The sequence below is a fragment of the Bombina bombina genome, chromosome 3 (assembly GCF_027579735.1).
Source record: "Bombina bombina isolate aBomBom1 chromosome 3, aBomBom1.pri, whole genome shotgun sequence".
NCBI classification, from domain to species: Eukaryota; Metazoa; Chordata; class Amphibia; order Anura; family Bombinatoridae; genus Bombina; species Bombina bombina.
In genome coordinates, this window is record NC_069501.1 from 1,206,692,054 (window position 1) to 1,206,711,251 (window position 19,198).

Sequence of the window (19,198 nt, forward strand, 5' to 3'; positions counted from 1 at the left end):
GTGCAATTGGCTCACCCATGTGCATTGCTGTCTCCAACAAAGAATGTTTAAAGAATGAAGCAAATTAGATAATAGAAGTAAATTGGAATGTTGTTTCAAATTGTATTCTCTACCTGAATCATAAAAGAAAAATTTGGGGTTTAGTGTCTTTTTAATATATGTATTTAATAGCGATATACATAATATCACGTACAGCTAATGACAACACGAGAAAACAGATATCACAACTGCGACATTTAGAAACTGCATTTAGTAATTGTGTTCTTAAAATGTTGATTTCATGACTATAATTTATATTACTTTTGTCTTTTTAACCCCTTTAAGGACACAGCTTTCTGTTTGCTCAATTGTTTTATGACGGAAAAATTCCGTCATATGTCCTTAAGAGGTTAAAGGTACATAAAATTGAATTTTTTCTTTCATGATTCAGATAGAGCACACATTTTTATACAACTTTCTGTGTGAAAGTAAAATTTTGGGTTTCATGTCCCTTTACATGGAATTTCTATAGGCAATTGCATCATCATGATTTAGAGGGACAATCTACACCAGAATTTTTATTGTTAAAAAAAAATGATAATCCCTTTATTATCCTTTCCCTAGTTTTGCATAACCAACACAGTTATATAAATACACTTTTTACCTCTGCGATTACCTTGTATCTAAGCCTCTGCAAACTGCCCCCTTATTTCAGTTCTTTTGACAGACATGTATTTTAGCCAATCAGTGCTGGCTCCCTGGAACTGCACGTGCGTGAGCACAGTGTTTTAACTATATTACACACATGAACTAACACCCTCTAGTGGTGAAAAACTGTCAAAATGCCCTGACAGAAGAGGCGGAATTCAAGGGCTTAGAAATTAGCATATGAACCTCCTAGGTTTAGCTTTCAACTAAGAATACCAAGAGAACAAAGCAAAATTGGTGATAAAAGTAAATTGGAAAATTGTTTAAAATTACATTCTCTATTTGAATCATGAAAGTTTATTTTGGACTAGACTGTCCCTTTAACCTTTTGCCATTTCTGGCAACTCGGATCCTAATATATGATGTTTTAAATAATCATAATTGAAAATAAAAAAAAAAAAATTTTATGTAAAGAAAAATTATTATATATGTTTAATAATAAAACACAGGTTTGGAATTTTTGGCAATATTTTAAACCTTGTAACTTAGGAGTTTCATGATTTACATTATGAGAATTGTTAAAATCATGTTAAGATATCAGTTGGAATCACTTTCTTCTTAAAGAAAATAATTTCCTGCACTGTTTTTGATTTCCTATGAAAATGTTGCCAAATCAGAAAACTGTGTGTCTTCTCAATAAATAACATAATTTATGTAAGAACTTACCTGATAAATTCATTTCTTTCATATTAGCAAGAGTCCATGAGCTAGTGACGTATGGGATATACATTCCTACCAGGAGGGGCAAAGTTTCCCAAACCTCAAAATGCCTATAAATACACCCCTCACCACACCCACAATTCAGTTTAACGAATAGCCAAGAAGTGGGGTGATAAAAAAGTGCGAAAGCATATAAAATAAGGAATTGGAATAATTGTGCTTTATACAAAATCATAACCACCACAAAAAAAGGGCGGGCCTCATGGACTCTTGCTAATATGAAAGAAATGAATTTATCAGGTAAGTTCTTACATAAATTATGTTTTCTTTCATGTAATTAGCAAGAGTCCATGAGCTAGTGACGTATGGGATAATGACTACCCAAGAAGTGGATCTTTCCACACAAGAGTCACTAGAGAGGGAGGGATAAAATAAAGACAGCCAATTCCTGCTGAAAATAATCCACACCCAAAATAAAGTTTAACGAAAAACATAAGCAGAAGATTCAAACTGAAACCGCTGCCTGAAGTACTTTTCTACCAAAAACTGCTTCAGAAGAAGAAAATACATCAAAATGGTAGAATTTAGTAAAAGTATGCAAAGAGGACCAAGTCGCTGCTTTGCATATCTGGTCAACCGAAGCTTCATTCCTAAACGCCCAGGAAGTAGAAACTGACCTAGTAGAATGAGCTGTAATCCTCTGAGGCGGAATTTTACCCGACTCAACATAGGCAAGATGAATTAAAGATTTCAACCAAGATGCCAAAGAAATGGCAGAAGCTTTCTGGCCTTTTCTAGAACCGGAAAAGATAACAAATAGACTAGAAGTCTTACGAAAAGATTTCGTAGCTTCAACATAATATTTCAAAGCTCTAACAACATCCAAAGAATGCAACGATTTCTCCTTAGAATTCTTAGGATTAGGACATAATGAAGGAACCACAATTTCTCTACTAATGTTGTTGGAATTCACAACTTTAGGTAAAAATTCAAAAGAAGTTCGCAACACCGCCTTATCCTGATGAAAAATCAGAAAAGGAGACTCACAAGAAAGAGCAGATAATTCAGAAACTCTTCTGGCAGAAGAGATGGCCAAAAGGAACAAAACTTTCCAAGAAAGTAATTTAATGTCCAATGAATGCATAGGTTCAAACGGAGGAGCTTGAAGAGCTCCCAGAACCAAATTCAAACTCCAAGGAGGAGAAATTGACTTAATGACAGGTTTTATACGAACCAAAGCTTGTACAAAACAATGAATATCAGGAAGAATAGCAATCTTTCTGTGAAAAAGAACAGAAAGAGCAGAGATTTGTCCTTTCAAAGAACTTGCGGACAAACCCTTATCTAAACCATCCTGAAGGAACTGTAAAATTCTCGGTATTCTAAAAGAATGCCAGGAAAAATGATGAGAAAGACACCAAGAAATATAAGTCTTCCAGACTCTATAATATATCTCTCGAGATACAGATTTACGAGCCTGTAACATAGTATTAATCACAGAGTCAGAGAAACCTCTTTGACCAAGAATCAAGCGTTCAATCTCCATACCTTTAAATTTAAGGATTTCAGATCCTGATGGAAAAAAGGACCTTGTGACAGAAGGTCTGGTCTTAACGGAAGAGTCCACGGTTGGCAAGAGGCCATCCGGACAAGATCAGCATACCAAAACCTGTGAGGCCATGCCGGAGCTACCAGCAGAACAAACGAGCATTCCTTCAGAATCTTGGAGATTACTCTTGGAAGAAGAACTAGAGGCGGAAAGATATAGGCAGGATGATACTTCCAAGGAAGTGATAATGCATCCACTGCCTCCGCCTGAGGATCCCGGGATCTGGACAGATACCTGGGAAGTTTCTTGTTTAGATGGGACGCCATCAGATCTATTTCTGGAAGTTCCCACATTTGAACAATCTGAAGAAATACCTCTGGGTGAAGAGACCATTCGCCCGGATGCAACGTTTGGCGACTGAGATAATCCGCTTCCCAATTGTCTATACCTGGGATATGAACCGCAGAGATTAGACAGGAGCTGGATTCCGCCCAAACCAAAATTCGAGATACTTTTTTCATAGCCAGAGGACTGTGAGTCCCTCCTTGATGATTGATGTATGCCACAGTTGTGACATTGTCTGAAAACAAATGAACGATTCTCTCTTCAGCAGAGGCCAAAACTGAAGAGCTCTGAAAATTGCACGGAGTTCCAAAATATTGATCGGTAATCTCACCTCCTGAGATTCCCAAACTCCTTGTGCCGTCAGAGATCCCCACACAGCTCCCCAACCTGTGAGACTTGCATCTGTTGAAATTACAGTCCAGGTCGGAAGCACAAAAGAAGCCCCCTGAATTAAACGATGGTGATCTGTCCACCATGTTAGAGAGTGTCGAACAATCGGTTTTAAAGATATTAATTGAGATATCTTCGTGTAATCCTTGCACCATTGCTTCAGCATACAGAGCTGAAGAGGTCGCATGTGAAAACGAGCAAAGGGGATCGCGTCCGATGCAGCAGTCATAAGACCTAGAATTTCCATGCATAAGGCTACCGAAGGGAATGATTGTGACTGAAGGTTTCGACAAGCTGAAATCAACTTTAGACGTCTCTTGTCTGTTAAAGACAGAGTCATGGACACTGAATCCATCTGGAAACCCAGAAAGGTTACCCTTGTCTGAGGAATCAAAGAACTTTTTGGTAAATTGATCCTCCAACCATGATCTTGAAGAAACAACACAAGTCGATTCGTATGAGATTCTGCTAAATGTAAAGACTGAGCAAGTACCAAGATATCGTCCAAATAAGGAAATACCACAATACCCTGTTCTCTGATTACAGACAGCAGGGCACCGAGAACCTTTGTAAAAATTCTTGGAGCTGTAGCTAGGCCAAACGGCAGAGCCACAAACTAGTAATGCTTGTCCAGAAACGAGAATCTCAGGAACTGATAATGATCTGGATGAATCGGAATATGCAGATATGCATCCTGTAAACCTATTGTGGACATATAATTCCCTTGCTGAACAAAAGGTAAGATAGTCCTTACAGTTACCATCTTGAATGTTGGTATCCTTACATAACGATTCAAAATTTTTAGATCCAGAACTGGTCTGAAAGAATTCTCCTTCTTTGGTACAATGAAGAGATTTGAATAAAACCCCATCCCCTGTTCCGGAACTGGAACTGGCATAATTACTCCAGTCAACTCTAGATCTGAAACACATTTCAGAAATGCTTGAGCTTTTACTGGATTTACTGGGACACGGGAAAGAAAAAATCTCTTTGCAGGAGGTCTCAACTTGAAACCAATTCTGTACCCTTCTGAAACAATGCTCTGAATCCAAAGATTGTGAACAGAATTGATCCAAATTTCCTTGAAAAAACGTAACCTGCCCCCTACCAGCTGAGCTGGAATGAGGGCCGCACCTTCATGTGGACTTAGAAGCAGGCTTTGCCTTTCTAGCTGGCTTGGATTTATTCCAAACTGGAGATAGTCTCCAAACTGAAACTGCTCCTGAGGATGAAGGATCAGGCTTTTGTTCTTTGTTGAAACGAAAGGAACGAAAACGATTATTAGCCCTGTTTTTACCTTTAGATTTTTTATCCTGTGGTAAAAAAGTTCCTTTCCCACCAGTAACAGTTGAAATAATGGAATCCAACTGAGAACCAAATAATTTGTTACCCTGGAAAGAAATGGAAAGTAAAGTTGATTTAGAAGCCATATCAGCATTCCAAGTTTTAAGCCATAAAGCTCTTCTAGCTAAAATAGCTAGAGACATAAACCTGACATCAACTCTGATAATATCAAAAATGGCATCATAGATAAAATTATTAGCATGTTGAAGAAGAATAATAATATCATGAGAATCACGATGTGTTACTTGTTGCGCTAAAGTTTCCAACCAAAAAGTTGAAGCCGCAGCAACATCAGCCAAAGATATAGCAGGTCTAAGAAGATTACCTGAACAAAGATAAGCTTTTCTTAGAAAGGACTCAATTTTCCTATCTAGAGGATCCTTAAACGAAGTACCATCTGACGTAGGAATAGTAGTACGTTTAGCAAGGGTAGAAATAGCCCCATCAACTTTAGGGATCTTGTCCCAAAATTCTAATCTGTCAGACGGCACAGGATATAATTGCTTAAAACGTTTAGAAGGAGTAAATGAATTACCCAAATTATCCCATTCTTTGGAAATTACTGCAGAAATAGCATAAGGAACAGGAAAAACTTCTGGAATAACTACAGGAGATTTAAAAACCTTATTTAAACGTTTAGATTTAGTATCAAGAGGACCAGAATCCTCTATTTCTAAAGCAATTAGGACTTCTTTAAGTAAAGAACGAATAAATTCCATTTTAAATAAATATGAAGATTTATCAGCATCAACCTCTGAGACAGAATCCTCTGAACCAGAGGAATCATCAGAATCAGAATGATGATGTTCAGTTAAAAATTAATCTGTAGGGAGAGAAGTTTTAAAAGATTTTTTACGTTTACTAGAAGGAGAAATAACAGACATAGCCTTCTTTATGGATTCAGAAACAAAATCTCTTATATTATCAGGAACATTCTGCACCTTAGATGTTGAAGGAACTGCAACAGGCAATGGTACTTTACTAAAGGAAATATTATCTGCTTTAACAAGTTTGTCATGACAATCAATACAAACAACAGCTGGAGGAATAGCTACCAAAAGTTTACAGCAGATACACTTAGCTTTGGTAGATTCAGCACTTGACAGCGATTTTCCTGTAGTATCTTCTGACTCAGATGCAACGTGAGACATCTTGCAATATGTAAGAGAAAAAACAACATATATATAAAGCAAAATTGATCAAATTCCTTAAATGACAGTTTCAGGAATGGGAAAAAATGCCAAAGAACAAGCTTCTAGCAACCAGAAGCAATAAAAAATGAGACTTAAATAATGTGGAGACAAAAGTGACGCCCATATTTTTTCGCGCCAAATAAGACGCCCACATTATTTGGCGCCTAAATGCTTTTTGGCGCCAAAAATGACGCCACATCCGGAACGCCGACATTTTTGGCGCAAAATAACGTCAAAAAATGACGCAATTTCCGGCGACACGTATGACGCCGGAAACGGAAATAGAATTTTTGCGCCAAAAAAGTCCGCGCCAAGAATGACGCAATAAAATGAAGCATTTTCAGCCCCCACGAGCCTAACAGACCACAGGGAAAAAGTCAAATTTTAAGGTAAGAAAAATGTTAAAATGCATTATCCCAAATATGAAACTGACTGTCTGAAAATAAGGAAAGTTGAACATTCTGAGTCAAGGCAAATAAATGTTTGAATACATATATTTAGAACTTTATAAACAAAGTGCCCAACCATAGCTAGGAGTGTCACAGAAAATAAGACTTACTTACCCCAGGACATTCATCTACAAGTAGTAGAAAGCCAAACCAGTACTGAAACGAGAATCAGCAGAGGTAATGGTATATATAAGAGTATATCGTCGATCTGAAAAGGGAGGTAAGAGATGAATCTCTACGACCGATAACAGAGAACCTATGAAATAGACCCCTTAGAAGGAGATCACTGCATTCAAATAGGCAATACTCTCCTCACATCCCTCTGACATTCACTGCACGCTGAGAGGAAAACCGGGCTCCAACTTGCTGCGGAGCGCATATCAACGTAGAATCTAGCACAAACTTACTTCACCACCTCCATCGGAGGCAAAGTTTGTAAAACTGAATTGTGGGTGTGGTGAGGGGTGTATTTATAGGCATTTTGAGGTTTGGGAAACTTTGCCCCTCCTGGTAGGAATGTATATCCCATACGTCACTAGCTCATGGACTCTTGCTAATTACATGAAAGAAATATATATTTTTTAAAGAAACATTTAAATATTAAAAAGTAATTAAAGGGATATAAAACCCAAATGTTGTCTTTCATGATTAAGATACAGCAAGCAGTTTTAAGCAACTTTCTAATTTACTCCTATTATCAAAAAAAAAAAATTGTTTTCGTTCTCTTGTTATCTTTATTTGAAAATCAGGAATATAAGCTTATGAGCCGGCCCATTTTTGATTCAGCACCTTTGGTGGCGCTTGCTGATTGGTAGCTACATTTAGCCACCAATCAGCAAGCGCTATCCATTTGCTTAACCAAACATGGGCCGTCTCCTAAGCTTACATTCCGGCTTTGCAAATAAAGATACCAAGAGAAGGAAGACAATTTGATAATAGGAGTAAATTAGAAAGTTGCTTAAAATTGCTGATCTATCTGAATCATGAAAGTAAAAGTTTGGCTTTCATATCCCTTAAGTAATCATTCTCATAAACAAATGGCTTCCAGTTGTTTAAACCCTTATCAGGATACTTAGCAATACACATGTAAATAATGATTTCCTTAGATACTGTATAAAGGAATCAGTCTAAACACCACAATGTTTGTAAGATTTTTTTTATTCTAACATTTTTTCACATAATTGTTTCTCATCTTTGTGCCTTACAGTCTATTTTGTGAGACATATTTTTGGCTAAAGTTTGGCATTGGTTAATTGGTGCAGTGTAAATGTGTCTCAAATGATATTTACAGACCCACTGATTTATTTTTTCTCTTATGTGTAAACTTTCTGACACCAGCTCCTAATGGACACGTGGAAGAGTACACAGTCATATACATATGAGTCTGTGATTGGCTGATATCTGTCACATAATACAGGACACAGGGAAATGAAGGGAAATTTGTCAGAAAAAAAAGATACTGCTCATTTAAAATGTACTGTAAATGTTATTGCATTGTCTTATGATGCATTTTTGATGATGCAATTTTGCTGTATTTAAAGGTCCTTTTATGGAAATTATTTTTACTGGACATTGTAGAAATCAGATACATTCTCAGTAAATTTTATCCATTAAGCAATGTTCATACTTAAAGGGACAGTAAAGTCGTATTTAGACATTTGTGATTTAGACAGAGAATACAATTTTAAACAACTTTTCAATTTACTTCTATTATTTAATTTGCTTTATTCCCTTGTTGTCCTGAAAGGTTTATCTAGGAAAACTCAGGAGCAGCAAAGAACCTAAGTTCTAGCTGATGATTGGTGGCTGCATATTTATGTTTTATTGTCATTGGCTCACCCATTTGTTTAGTTAGAAACCAGTAGTGCATTTCTGCTCACTCAACAAATGATACCAAGAGAATGAAACAAATTTGATCATAGAAGAAAACTGGAAAGTTGTTTAAAATGATATGTTCTACCTAAATCATATAAGTAAAAAATTGGGTTTCATGTCCCTTTTAAAAAAAAAAAAAAAAAAAAAAAACTTCTTAGTTGATACTGAATGAAATTATTACATTTACAAAACTAGTTTGTTTAATTCTTGTTTATCTGTTTCTTCTAGAAATATCGTTATCAAGATGAGGATACTCCTCCACACGACCATTCATTACCTCGATTAACCCATGATGGGAAGGGTCCTGAGTTAGTTCATGTATCAGAAAAGAACCTATCTCAAATAGAAAATGTCCATGGGTATGTGATGCAATCACATATATCCCCGCTCAAGGTAAGATTCTTGGTTTAATTTCTTACTAAAGTTGTTACATAACCAGGTTGGTAATTCTAAAACTAAAATTACATTTGTTTAATTAATATTTTTTGTTATAAAAATTTATATTTTGTTCTTGGTTTAACATATTTAACTTTCTTCCACTGAATTTTGTATCTAGGAATGGGCAAAGGTTTTGGAATATTCATTAAAAATAAATATATTTGCCGCTATATTCCTCTATTGTAAACTACTATTGAATGTTTGACAGACATTTGACATTAGTTTTGGAAAAAAATAGATAGTAATTTTTTGTTATTTGACTTTAACATTTGATTACAGAATGTAATTTTTGAATATAAAATGTAATATCTGAATAACATATGCAGCATTTAAATATTTATATATAAATATTCAAATGTTGACTCTTTTTTTAAACTTCAGTGAAAGTCTATGGGAATCAGATTATGTATAGTTATTTGAAAGTGGCATTCGATATTCAAATTGTAACATTCATTTTATAAAAGCATTCAAATTGCAGAATAAATATTAAGTGCAAAATTTGTTTTAAGGTTTGATGGTCAAAGTCCCAATGTTTGTACTTCTATACCTACAACATGTAAATATTATATGCAGAAATATGACTCAACTCAACAGAAGTTCTTGGTTTTTTAGAGAGGTATTATTTATGTTTTAGACAAAAAAGACAACCACAGTACATTTTCACAACCTCAAAAACATTTAAATTATTTAAATATGTTCTGGCTTTAAGTAGGGCAATTACAATCCTGTATTGTTGCTGAATCGTTTTTCTTTTTAGTTAGATGAATATATTGATCACTATGATTGATGTTGCTAGATTGGATTGTTTGTCTACATCAGGACTGGACAAATATTGGGAGTCAATGAACCAATAATTATACACTGGGTAAAAAAAGTTATTGGTTGTATAACATTGTTTATATGTTTTCTTTTATTATATTTATGGATAACCACATGCAAGGAATATGAAAGCATAAATATGAGATTTTTTATCAGTAATATGGTGGGTAATCCTTTCACATGCAGATACTTGCTTGTCTTTTTGTTATTAATTCTAAAGAGATATTTTGTAAGATTCAGACAGAGCACACACACCTTCCAATTTCTGTTATCAAATTTATTCGATTTTCTAGGTATACGTTTTTACTTTATCTATCTACATAAGGCCTCAGAGATCTATGGAAAAAAAAATCTGAGATCAAATGCAAGGACTCCAGTAATTAAAATTCATTATTGTGTATTTATTTTAGGCAAATAGTAGTTTTCAGACATTTTTTTAGTGTGGAATGTACAGATAGTTTGTAAGAGTTAATATCCTTACATGTATTATCAGTTGAGGTACTGGGGGTTAGATCGATCTCTTACAATTTTAGGTTATGTTTTGTTAATATTTTTATTTTAAAGGTTGGTTATATTTATATAAAAGTAAAATGTTACAAGTATAGGGCGAGATTACATATACGGCGCAGGCTTCATCTTAACTGCTGAAACCCGCGCCGCCTGTAATTTCACCTTGCACATTGGGGTATCGCATATACGGTGCCGTCAGTTCATAAAGCGCCGTAAGTCGGATAAACTAGCAATGTCCAGAAATGTGCTTAAATACAAATTTCTGGAGTTGCTAGTGACTTACGGCACTTTAGAAACTGCCGGTGCCGAAGAAAATAAAAAAATATATAAAATATCCCATAAAAGTCTAACCCGCCTCCCAAAAATAAACCTGACATGTAAAAACCCCTATATTCACAATCCCCCCACATCGCATCTAATAATAAATGTATTAACCCCTAAACCGACAACCCCCCACAACGTAATATGCCTAATTAAACTATTAACCCCTAATCCACCATTCACCCACATTGCGATCTACTTAGTAAAAGTATTTACCCCTAAATCCACCAAACTTAACATTGCAAACTACCTAATAAACGTATTAATGCCTAATCCGCCATTAACCCACATTGCAAAGTACCTATTAAAACTATTAACCCCTAATCCGCCATTAACCCACATCGCAACAAACCTTATATATCTATTAACCCCTAATCAGACAAACCCACACAACACAATAATCCTAATTAACCTTTTAACTCTTAATCCGCCAGACCCCCACGACGCAAAAATAACTAATTTAATTACTAAGCCCCCTAACCTAACACCTACTAAATTAATCCCAAATTACAAAATAATAAAATACTAAATTATTATTAAAATAAAAAATCCTAACAGTACTTAAAAAAATAAACCTAAGATTAAATTAAAATAAATTAATCTAAAATTACCAAAGGAAAAAAAAATCTAACATTACATAAAATAATAAAAAAAAATATCCAAAATAAAAAATTGAAACCTAATCCTAATTAAAAAAAAAAAAGCCGGGACTTCCGGTGGGAGGAGCTACAGTGTGGTCGCACTCATACAGAGCTCCGTGCTCAATTCTAAAAAATACTTTTCTTTTGCAATCCCACACTGGCTCCCAAGCTCTTCCTTGGCTAAAGCAAGATCTGAATTAGCCTGGAGGCATTGTGCATAGCCGATGCAGCGACTTGTGAGGTCGGTACATCTTTCGCCTCACCACCGGAGACATTGCTAACAGCTGGCCGCCATCTTGGCTCCCCTCGTGGAGCGTGTACACTACGCTGACCGGACTGTCTCCTGCTCTCACGGAGCCATACACCTCCACACTGACAACCGAGAACGGCTCCTAACTGATACTGGGGCCGGTAAAGACGGAGGAATTTCCTGCACAAGCAGCCGGGGGCACTCGCAGTTAGGAGATCCTGCGCCATCACCTACAGACTGCTCCTCATGTAAGCGGTCTGTACCCGCTATTACCGGAACATTTCGCAAACGCAGGTGATTATCAGACACAACCCTGCTGGAGTTCTAAGACTCGTGAGTATGCCCAAAGGGAATGGGATTACTGCTCAGATTATACAACTTGCAGGCCTTCACACAACCGGCAACCTAATAATTAACTAAATCGAAAGGGACCACTGTGAGACCTTTGAGTCTAAGATACTGTGAGAAGAACATTGAACTGCATGTACTGTTTGGCAAATTGCTGCTTTTGACAGAAACATTCTAACTATTTATCCCTTGATGCTGCGGCTGAGCAGCCCGGTATATACACTCAATTGCTTGCTGGAGTGCTCCCCGGGACGACATAATCCAACTTGCACCCCCTGGGTAAACAGGATCTTGACTATCTACCCCCCTGGTGGCAGACAACCCAGTATTTGAGACAGAATCTTTACAGACCCCTGTGTGAAGCACACACCCTCCATTGGGACTATAATATCAAGGTATAGGGACCCGGCCTGGGTTTAGATAGTATCTCTCCTCCCCCTTTCCCGCTCCATAGCCGGGAGCGGGTCATATCCTCTCTCCTTTCTCCGACAGAGCCCAGTGGTGGCATACTCCCTGGGGAGAGATACGCGGAGACATAACATCTTATTACCCTCCCCTTGGCTCGCACCCCCCTCTCTATGGACAGATTTCTAACAACCCCAAAAATGTCGAGCAGAAACAAATCCCAACAAGATAAAAGACACAAACAACCTCCAGATGCCCAGCATCCAAGCTCTCCAACAAAACCTGCCCCAGTTCGAGAATCTGATAACTCTAACTTGGAGGAACAACAAATGAGCTCTTTGCTACTGTCCAAACTCGAAATTCTCCAAAGGGGAATGGACAACTTAACCTCAGAAGTTAAGCAATTCAATTCCAGGCTGACGGGGGCAGAGCAGAGAATTTCTGACCTGGAAGATAACCACCATACTACCTCTATACAAGTCAAAAAGCTACTGCGACAAAATGAATATCTGCACCAAAAACTGGATGACTTGGAAAACCGCTCACGCAGGAACAATATCCGGCTGGTGGGACTCCCAGAATCTGTCCGCCCTTCAGAGCTACTATACTTTGCAGAGAACTCACTCCCTAATCTGTTGGGCATCTCAGCTGATCAGATACCAATGAAGGTGGAGAGAGCCCACCGCATTGGAGGCCTCAGGCCACCTGAAGACGGGAAGAAACCCTCTCCTAGAGGGGTAATGATTAAATACCTTAACTTCCAATCTAAGATCCAGCTTCTACAAGCGTATAGGAGGGTAGAAATGTTGCTATATGATGAAAAACGGATTTATATATTTCAAGACTACTCAGTGGAAGTTGCTAAGAAGCGAAAAGACTTTGCTTCGATTTGTAGCTCTCTGCACAAGGACAAACGCCAAGCTATTCTTCTTTTCCCTGCACGCCTCAAGCTCCGCACCCCGAAAGGATTCAAACTATTTGATTCTCCTAGAGAGGCACAGGATTATCTGGATCAAGAAAGGAACTCTCCCACTACTCTTTCCTCAGGGAGCAGGGACTCTCCTGGCTGACATAGCTAAACCAGCCGATGGCCCTAAGGGTCGGACATACAAAATGTTACTGAGGTGGTGAATTTGCGCCTCAGATTTCTTCCTATAAGACTCAAGAAGATATCCTAATGGATAGGTATCGTATGAAAATGTTCAGGGATGTTGATGTCCTGGTTGTTATATGTAAATATGTTATGTTTTTGCTATGTGTAATAAGTAATTGGAAACTGTATAATGTGTGCCTTACTTTTCAGAGAAATGTCCAGTTAACTAGGCAGCATAGAGTAATGTTCGAGACTGTCAATATTATGAACATACAGTATGTCACTCAACCTGCAGAGATTATGGCAATAATTACAATTGTTTACGTATATGTGAGATATGAGCTGCCCGGTTCTTTGATGCAATATGTTTTAGATCTTTCTTTATACACTGCTAGGCCAGACCGCTGCCTATATCCCCCCGTGCTCCCCTTAAATGGTGAAATTTGATAGGTCAAACATGCGTTGCCCTGCTAATTTAGCCAAGCACAGACCGCAGGTAGCGACACGAGCTGCACTTGTAGCTTCCTACCCCCCCTTTTTTTGTCTTTAAATGACGTTAAAAATATGCTCCTGGAATGTGGGAGGGATTAACTCCCCCATTAAAAGAAAAACTGTTTTGACATATCTTAAAAAAACGCAGGCCCATATTATGTTTCTACAAGAGACACACCTTACCGCCTCTGAACATGAAAAACTCAAAGCCAAATGGATCACAGAGATCCTCTATGCCCCATACAATAGCTCCAGTAGAGGAGTGGCGATCCTCATACGCAAAGATCTAGATTGCCAATTAGGGTCGGTAATCCGGGATCCTGAGGGGAGATTTATCATTGTCAGGCTGAAATGGCAGGAGGATTGGTACACCCTCTGCAATGTATATGGCCCTAACCATAGAGCGCCTGCGTTTTGGAAATCTATAACTAACTCTCTAGCCCAACACCTGGACACCAAAATCATTATGGCAGGAGATTTCAATTTGACGCCCAATCCTATTCTCGACAGATTTAGAGACCCTATCGGTATTCTCCAATCTGGGGACCGTAGACCCATGACAACTTTCCCGACCAAGGTCTTCAGGGCCTTGTATGACTCTCTGGGATTACAAGATATCTGGAGGAGACGGAACCCTGTGGGTAGGGACTACACTTGCGCGTCGAGGGCACACAACTCATTCTCTCGCATTGATCTCTTTCTAACTTCTAGCTCTCTGGAACTTCTAGTCACAGAAGCTAAAATAGCTAATTTGACCATCTCAGATCACGCTCCAATCTCTCTGACTATTACCCACTCTCCCCAACCTACTAATAAAAGGGTGTTTAGATTTCCAACCTACCTCATAAAATCTCCTGATTTTATAATGTTCCTAAGGAGACAATGGGACGATTACATGAATAATAACCAGACACATCTCTCCTCCCCAACTCTTTTTTGGGAAACAGCCAAAGCGGTCCTGAGGGGCGACATAATTGCTTATCTCTCTAAACAGAAGCGCCTCCAGAGTGGCAGGGAAGAACACTATAACACTCAGCTGACCAACACATATGCCCAATATTGTCGGTCCCCCACCTCACACAACAGAACCGCCTATTTCACGGCTAAAAGGGAAAGAGACGCTTTCATGCTACAAAACACCATACACAGGGAAAACAAAAACCAAGGCCTATTTCTGCGCCATGGTAATAGAGCTGGAAAATTCCTAGCTTCCTTGGTTAAAATTAAACAAGCTAACAGAGGAGTTCCAGCTATAAACAGCCAGGGCCAATTAACCAATGATAGATCTATGATAGTGACGGAATTTACAAATTACTATACTAACTTGTATCAATCACAGCCACCCCATGACACTGCACATCAACAGTTCTGGAAAGACTTAACTCTACCCACAATCACGGAGGAACAGCTAGCTAATCTTAATGCCCCAATCTCTCCTGAAGAGGTCACCCAGACTATTAAATCTCTCGCTTTGGGAAAGACACCTGGCCCAGACGGGCTGCCCATCGAATTTTATAGGATGCTCTCTGACCAAACTACCCCGATCCTCACCACCTTATTTGACCACTTCTTTACAGAACATACCGTCCCTCCTGCCAGCTTCTCTGCAGCTAATATTACAGTCATTCATAAAGCGGGCAAAGATCCCACACTCCCAGCATCATATAGGCCCATATCCCTCTTAAACGTTGATTACAAGTTACTCACCAAGCTCTTAGCGAATCGACTAAAACATGTACTCCCTCACGTCCTACACCCGGATCAAACAGGTTTCACCCCTACCCGCTCATCGATCACAAACATTCGCAAAGTCCTTCATGCAATATCTCACTACTGGCAGGCTAGACAACAGGGAACCCTCTCGTCTCTCTCGGAGGCCTTCCTGCTGTCACTTGACGCAGAGAAGGCCTTCGATCGTGTGGAGTGGTCACATCTCTTCCATTCTATGAGGGCTTTTGGTATATCAGGACACTTCACAACTTTCCTCACTAACATATACTCTCACCCGGTTGCATACCTCTTGGTAAACAATCTATACTCTCCCCCGATTCCTCTTCATAGGGGAACACGACAGGGCTGCCCTCTTTCCCCGTTGCTCTTTAACTTGGCTCTAGAGCCCCTGGCAGTGCATCTGAGAGGTATTTTCCCAGGAATACAACTGGCATCTCATAAGCTTCAAATCGCCCTCTATGCAGATGACATGTTACTTTTTGTTTCTAACCCTCAGACACACATCCCAGCTATCCTAAATGCCATTGAGCTGTTCGGACGGTTCTCAGGGTATAAAATAAATGTTTCAAAGTCTGAAATCCTATGGTTACACCGGAGATCTGACCACGCCCCTGAGATATACCCCTTTAAGCCGGTAGAGAACCACTTAACTTACTTAGGCATACATATTTCAGCAAACCCGCAGCATTGGTATTCTCACAATATAACCCCGCTTGTCCACCAAATCAAAACAGAGCTAGTGGCATGGCAAAACTTGCCGCTATCTCTTATGGGTAGAGTCCACATTGTCAAGATGATGACCCTCCCCAAAATTCTATATCCCATGCAAATGCTCCCATTATTACTCACACGGAGAGATGTGGCCTTCCTCAATGCTATAATCAGAACCTTTCTATGGAAAGGGGGTAAGCCACGTATTGGAGCACATAAACTCTATCTCCCTTACTCGCGTGGGGGACTGGGGTTGCCGAACCTAGTATATTATAACTGGGCTTCCCTGGCAAAGTTGCCATTAGACTGGGCACTAAACACCCAACATTTCTCTAGCACTCAATTAGAAGAAGCTTCCTTACCTCAAATATCTCCTGCTTTCCTCCCGCATGCCACCCTATCAGAGCTCCCTGCGAGTGTGATCACTCACCCGATGTTTAGAGATGTGCTCCTTGGGTGGAGATCCTTAACCAGAACCTTGGGGTGGGACCCCACCCACACCAAATACCTTCCCTTGACAGGTAATCTGAGATTCCACCCTGGTACGCTATACCCTGTCTTCCAGACGTGGAAAGCTCTGGGGGTTGACAATCTAGATAAAATGTTAGATCACCCAGCTAAAACAGTCTTGCCCTTTGACGAATTATGCAGAAAGTTCTTAATCCCCTACACCAATAGATTTGCCTACTTCCAGGCCAGACACTATATCAACCACATTTTACAACACTGCGAGACATTCTGGGCCACCCCTCCGCTAGTGCGTACCATAGCGCAGTTTCGAGCTCATAATTACACTATTTCCTCAATCTACACTGCACTCATAAACTCAAAAGCAGCCACGACCATGTCTCACCTTTTAGATAACTGGCGTAAAAAGTTACCGACGATCTCCTCTGACAAGACCATCCTAGACAGCCTCACCCTTACCTGGTCAGCGACCTTGGCGGCCGACCTTAGGGAATCCCAAATAAGGGTTATTTACCAGGATTACCTCACACCTAATAGACTGAGTAAATGGAGGGCAGATTTCTCAAATGTGTGTGGAAAATGCTCTTACCCTAAGCCTGACTTTTTACATTACCTGTGGTACTGCCCCAAAATTCGTAGATATTGGAATCAAGTATCCTTCTGGCTCTCTAGAATTATGCGCGCTCCCATCATCCTTACTCCCAATCAAGTGATATTCTTAGAGCACTTAGAAGTCTCAAGGCGAGATAGGAAGCTCTTGATTAATATCATACTCTTGGCAAGAAAGTGCATCTTTCGTAAGTGGTTAAATGTTAATCCCCCCTCTGTTAGCTTCTTAAAGCAAACGTTACTGAAATCTTTAATGTATGAACAATGTGACACTTTGTATGATGTTGATAACAGAGTCGCTCGTTTCATTGTAAAATGGAGACTCTTTTTGGAGTCGCTAGACCTCTCCACCCAGAGGAGAGTGCTCTACCCTTTTAAACATACGATATACATGTTGGAGGCAGCCATAAGGGGAGAATGGGATATATGGTAGAGGGGCCACACGAGGGAGGTCTTTAATTTAAACTGAAGATGTCTTGTAACCTAAGATGTAATTGGTTTCTCCTCATATTGGGCACATGATCTGATTTGATGCATAGCAAAACTTGTTTTGTTGTTAATTGTTTATTCCTGTTCTCTATTTTCAAACTAAAAAGCTTCCCACCCTAGGACGCATGTTTAGCCTAGGGTGTTATGTTTTCCAAAAAGTTAAGTTTTAAAAGAAACTGTATAATGAGACTCACTAGGTATCTATGCAATATTTGTAGGTATTATATGATATCCCGAACAATGACATTCAGTTATGTAACATGACACTGTAACTTGTTTACGATCTTTGTATACTTGTGAGTTTCAATAAAAATAAAAATAATAAAAAAAAAAAAAAAAAAAAAAAAAAAAAAGCCCCCCCAAATAAAAACACCCCCTAATCTAATGCTAAACTACCAATAGCCCTTAAAAGGGCCTTTTGTAGGGCATTGCCCTAAGTTAAACGGCTCTATTACTTTAAAAAATACTAAGTCCACCCTCTAACAGCAAAACCCACCACCCAACAAACCCCCCAATATAAAAAATCCTAAACTACCCATTGCCCCTAAAGGAGAATTTGTATGTGCATTGCCCTTAAAAGGGCATTCATCTCTTTTACTGCCCTTAAAAGGGCATTCAGGCAGGCCCTATTTACATCTCAGGCGCCCCCCAACCCCCCCCCCCCAAAAAAAAGTGGAAAAAAACAGGATTTTTTTTGTATTATTATTTAGGACAACTAAAAATAAATATTAGATGTAAAACATTAAAGTTTACGTTAACGAGGTAAGCACAGTATTACTTTTAAATCTGTGCAAAATCACAATAAAGAAAATAAAATGTAAACTTACAAACATAAATTAACAGGTAATTCTAAATGACATAACCACTACAGTGTATCCCCATGCCAGCCAGTGCCCTTTTTGAAAAGCAATTTTTTAAACAAAGTCTGATCTTATGTTGAAGATGCTCTGTCTCTGTATATAATCTCCTTTAAACCATTTTATTTATAATTTCACCTATTTCCTAAGGTATGAAATAATATTTGTAGGAGGCAGCCATGGCTATCAACATAACAAAACCTTTGTTTGTAGTAGCCAACCAAGCTATCATTGTTGTCTATAATGGACGGACCGGTAGGTAATGCTATAAAATATAAATAATAATAATATAACAAATTAAAGCTAAAGACAAGCAAGCCTCTGATTCGTTATTACCCTCACCAGATAACTTTTACTGTTTACTAGACTAGTTACTACAGTCATCACAGCAGCAGTAGTAGTATTAAGTAACTTACACAGTAGGTCAGGACAGACTACAGTCAGTCAGATGATGATGACAGCCCAGTAATTTTCATTTCGTCATCGTCGTCAACAGACAGTCACACAGCAGGCGGAACACTAAG

The 19,198-nt window shown here is 38.7% G+C and overlaps 1 protein-coding gene across 1 annotated transcript in view; it reads left to right on the forward strand.

Annotated features, from left to right (window-relative positions):
* Positions 1–19,198, forward strand: part of DLG2 (discs large MAGUK scaffold protein 2) — a 2,066,337-nt gene that overhangs the window by 299,455 nt on the left and 1,747,684 nt on the right. Inside the window, 1 exon segment of the mRNA XM_053708663.1 lies at positions 8,721–8,897. Within this exon segment, the coding sequence (XP_053564638.1) occupies positions 8,721–8,897 (177 nt within the window).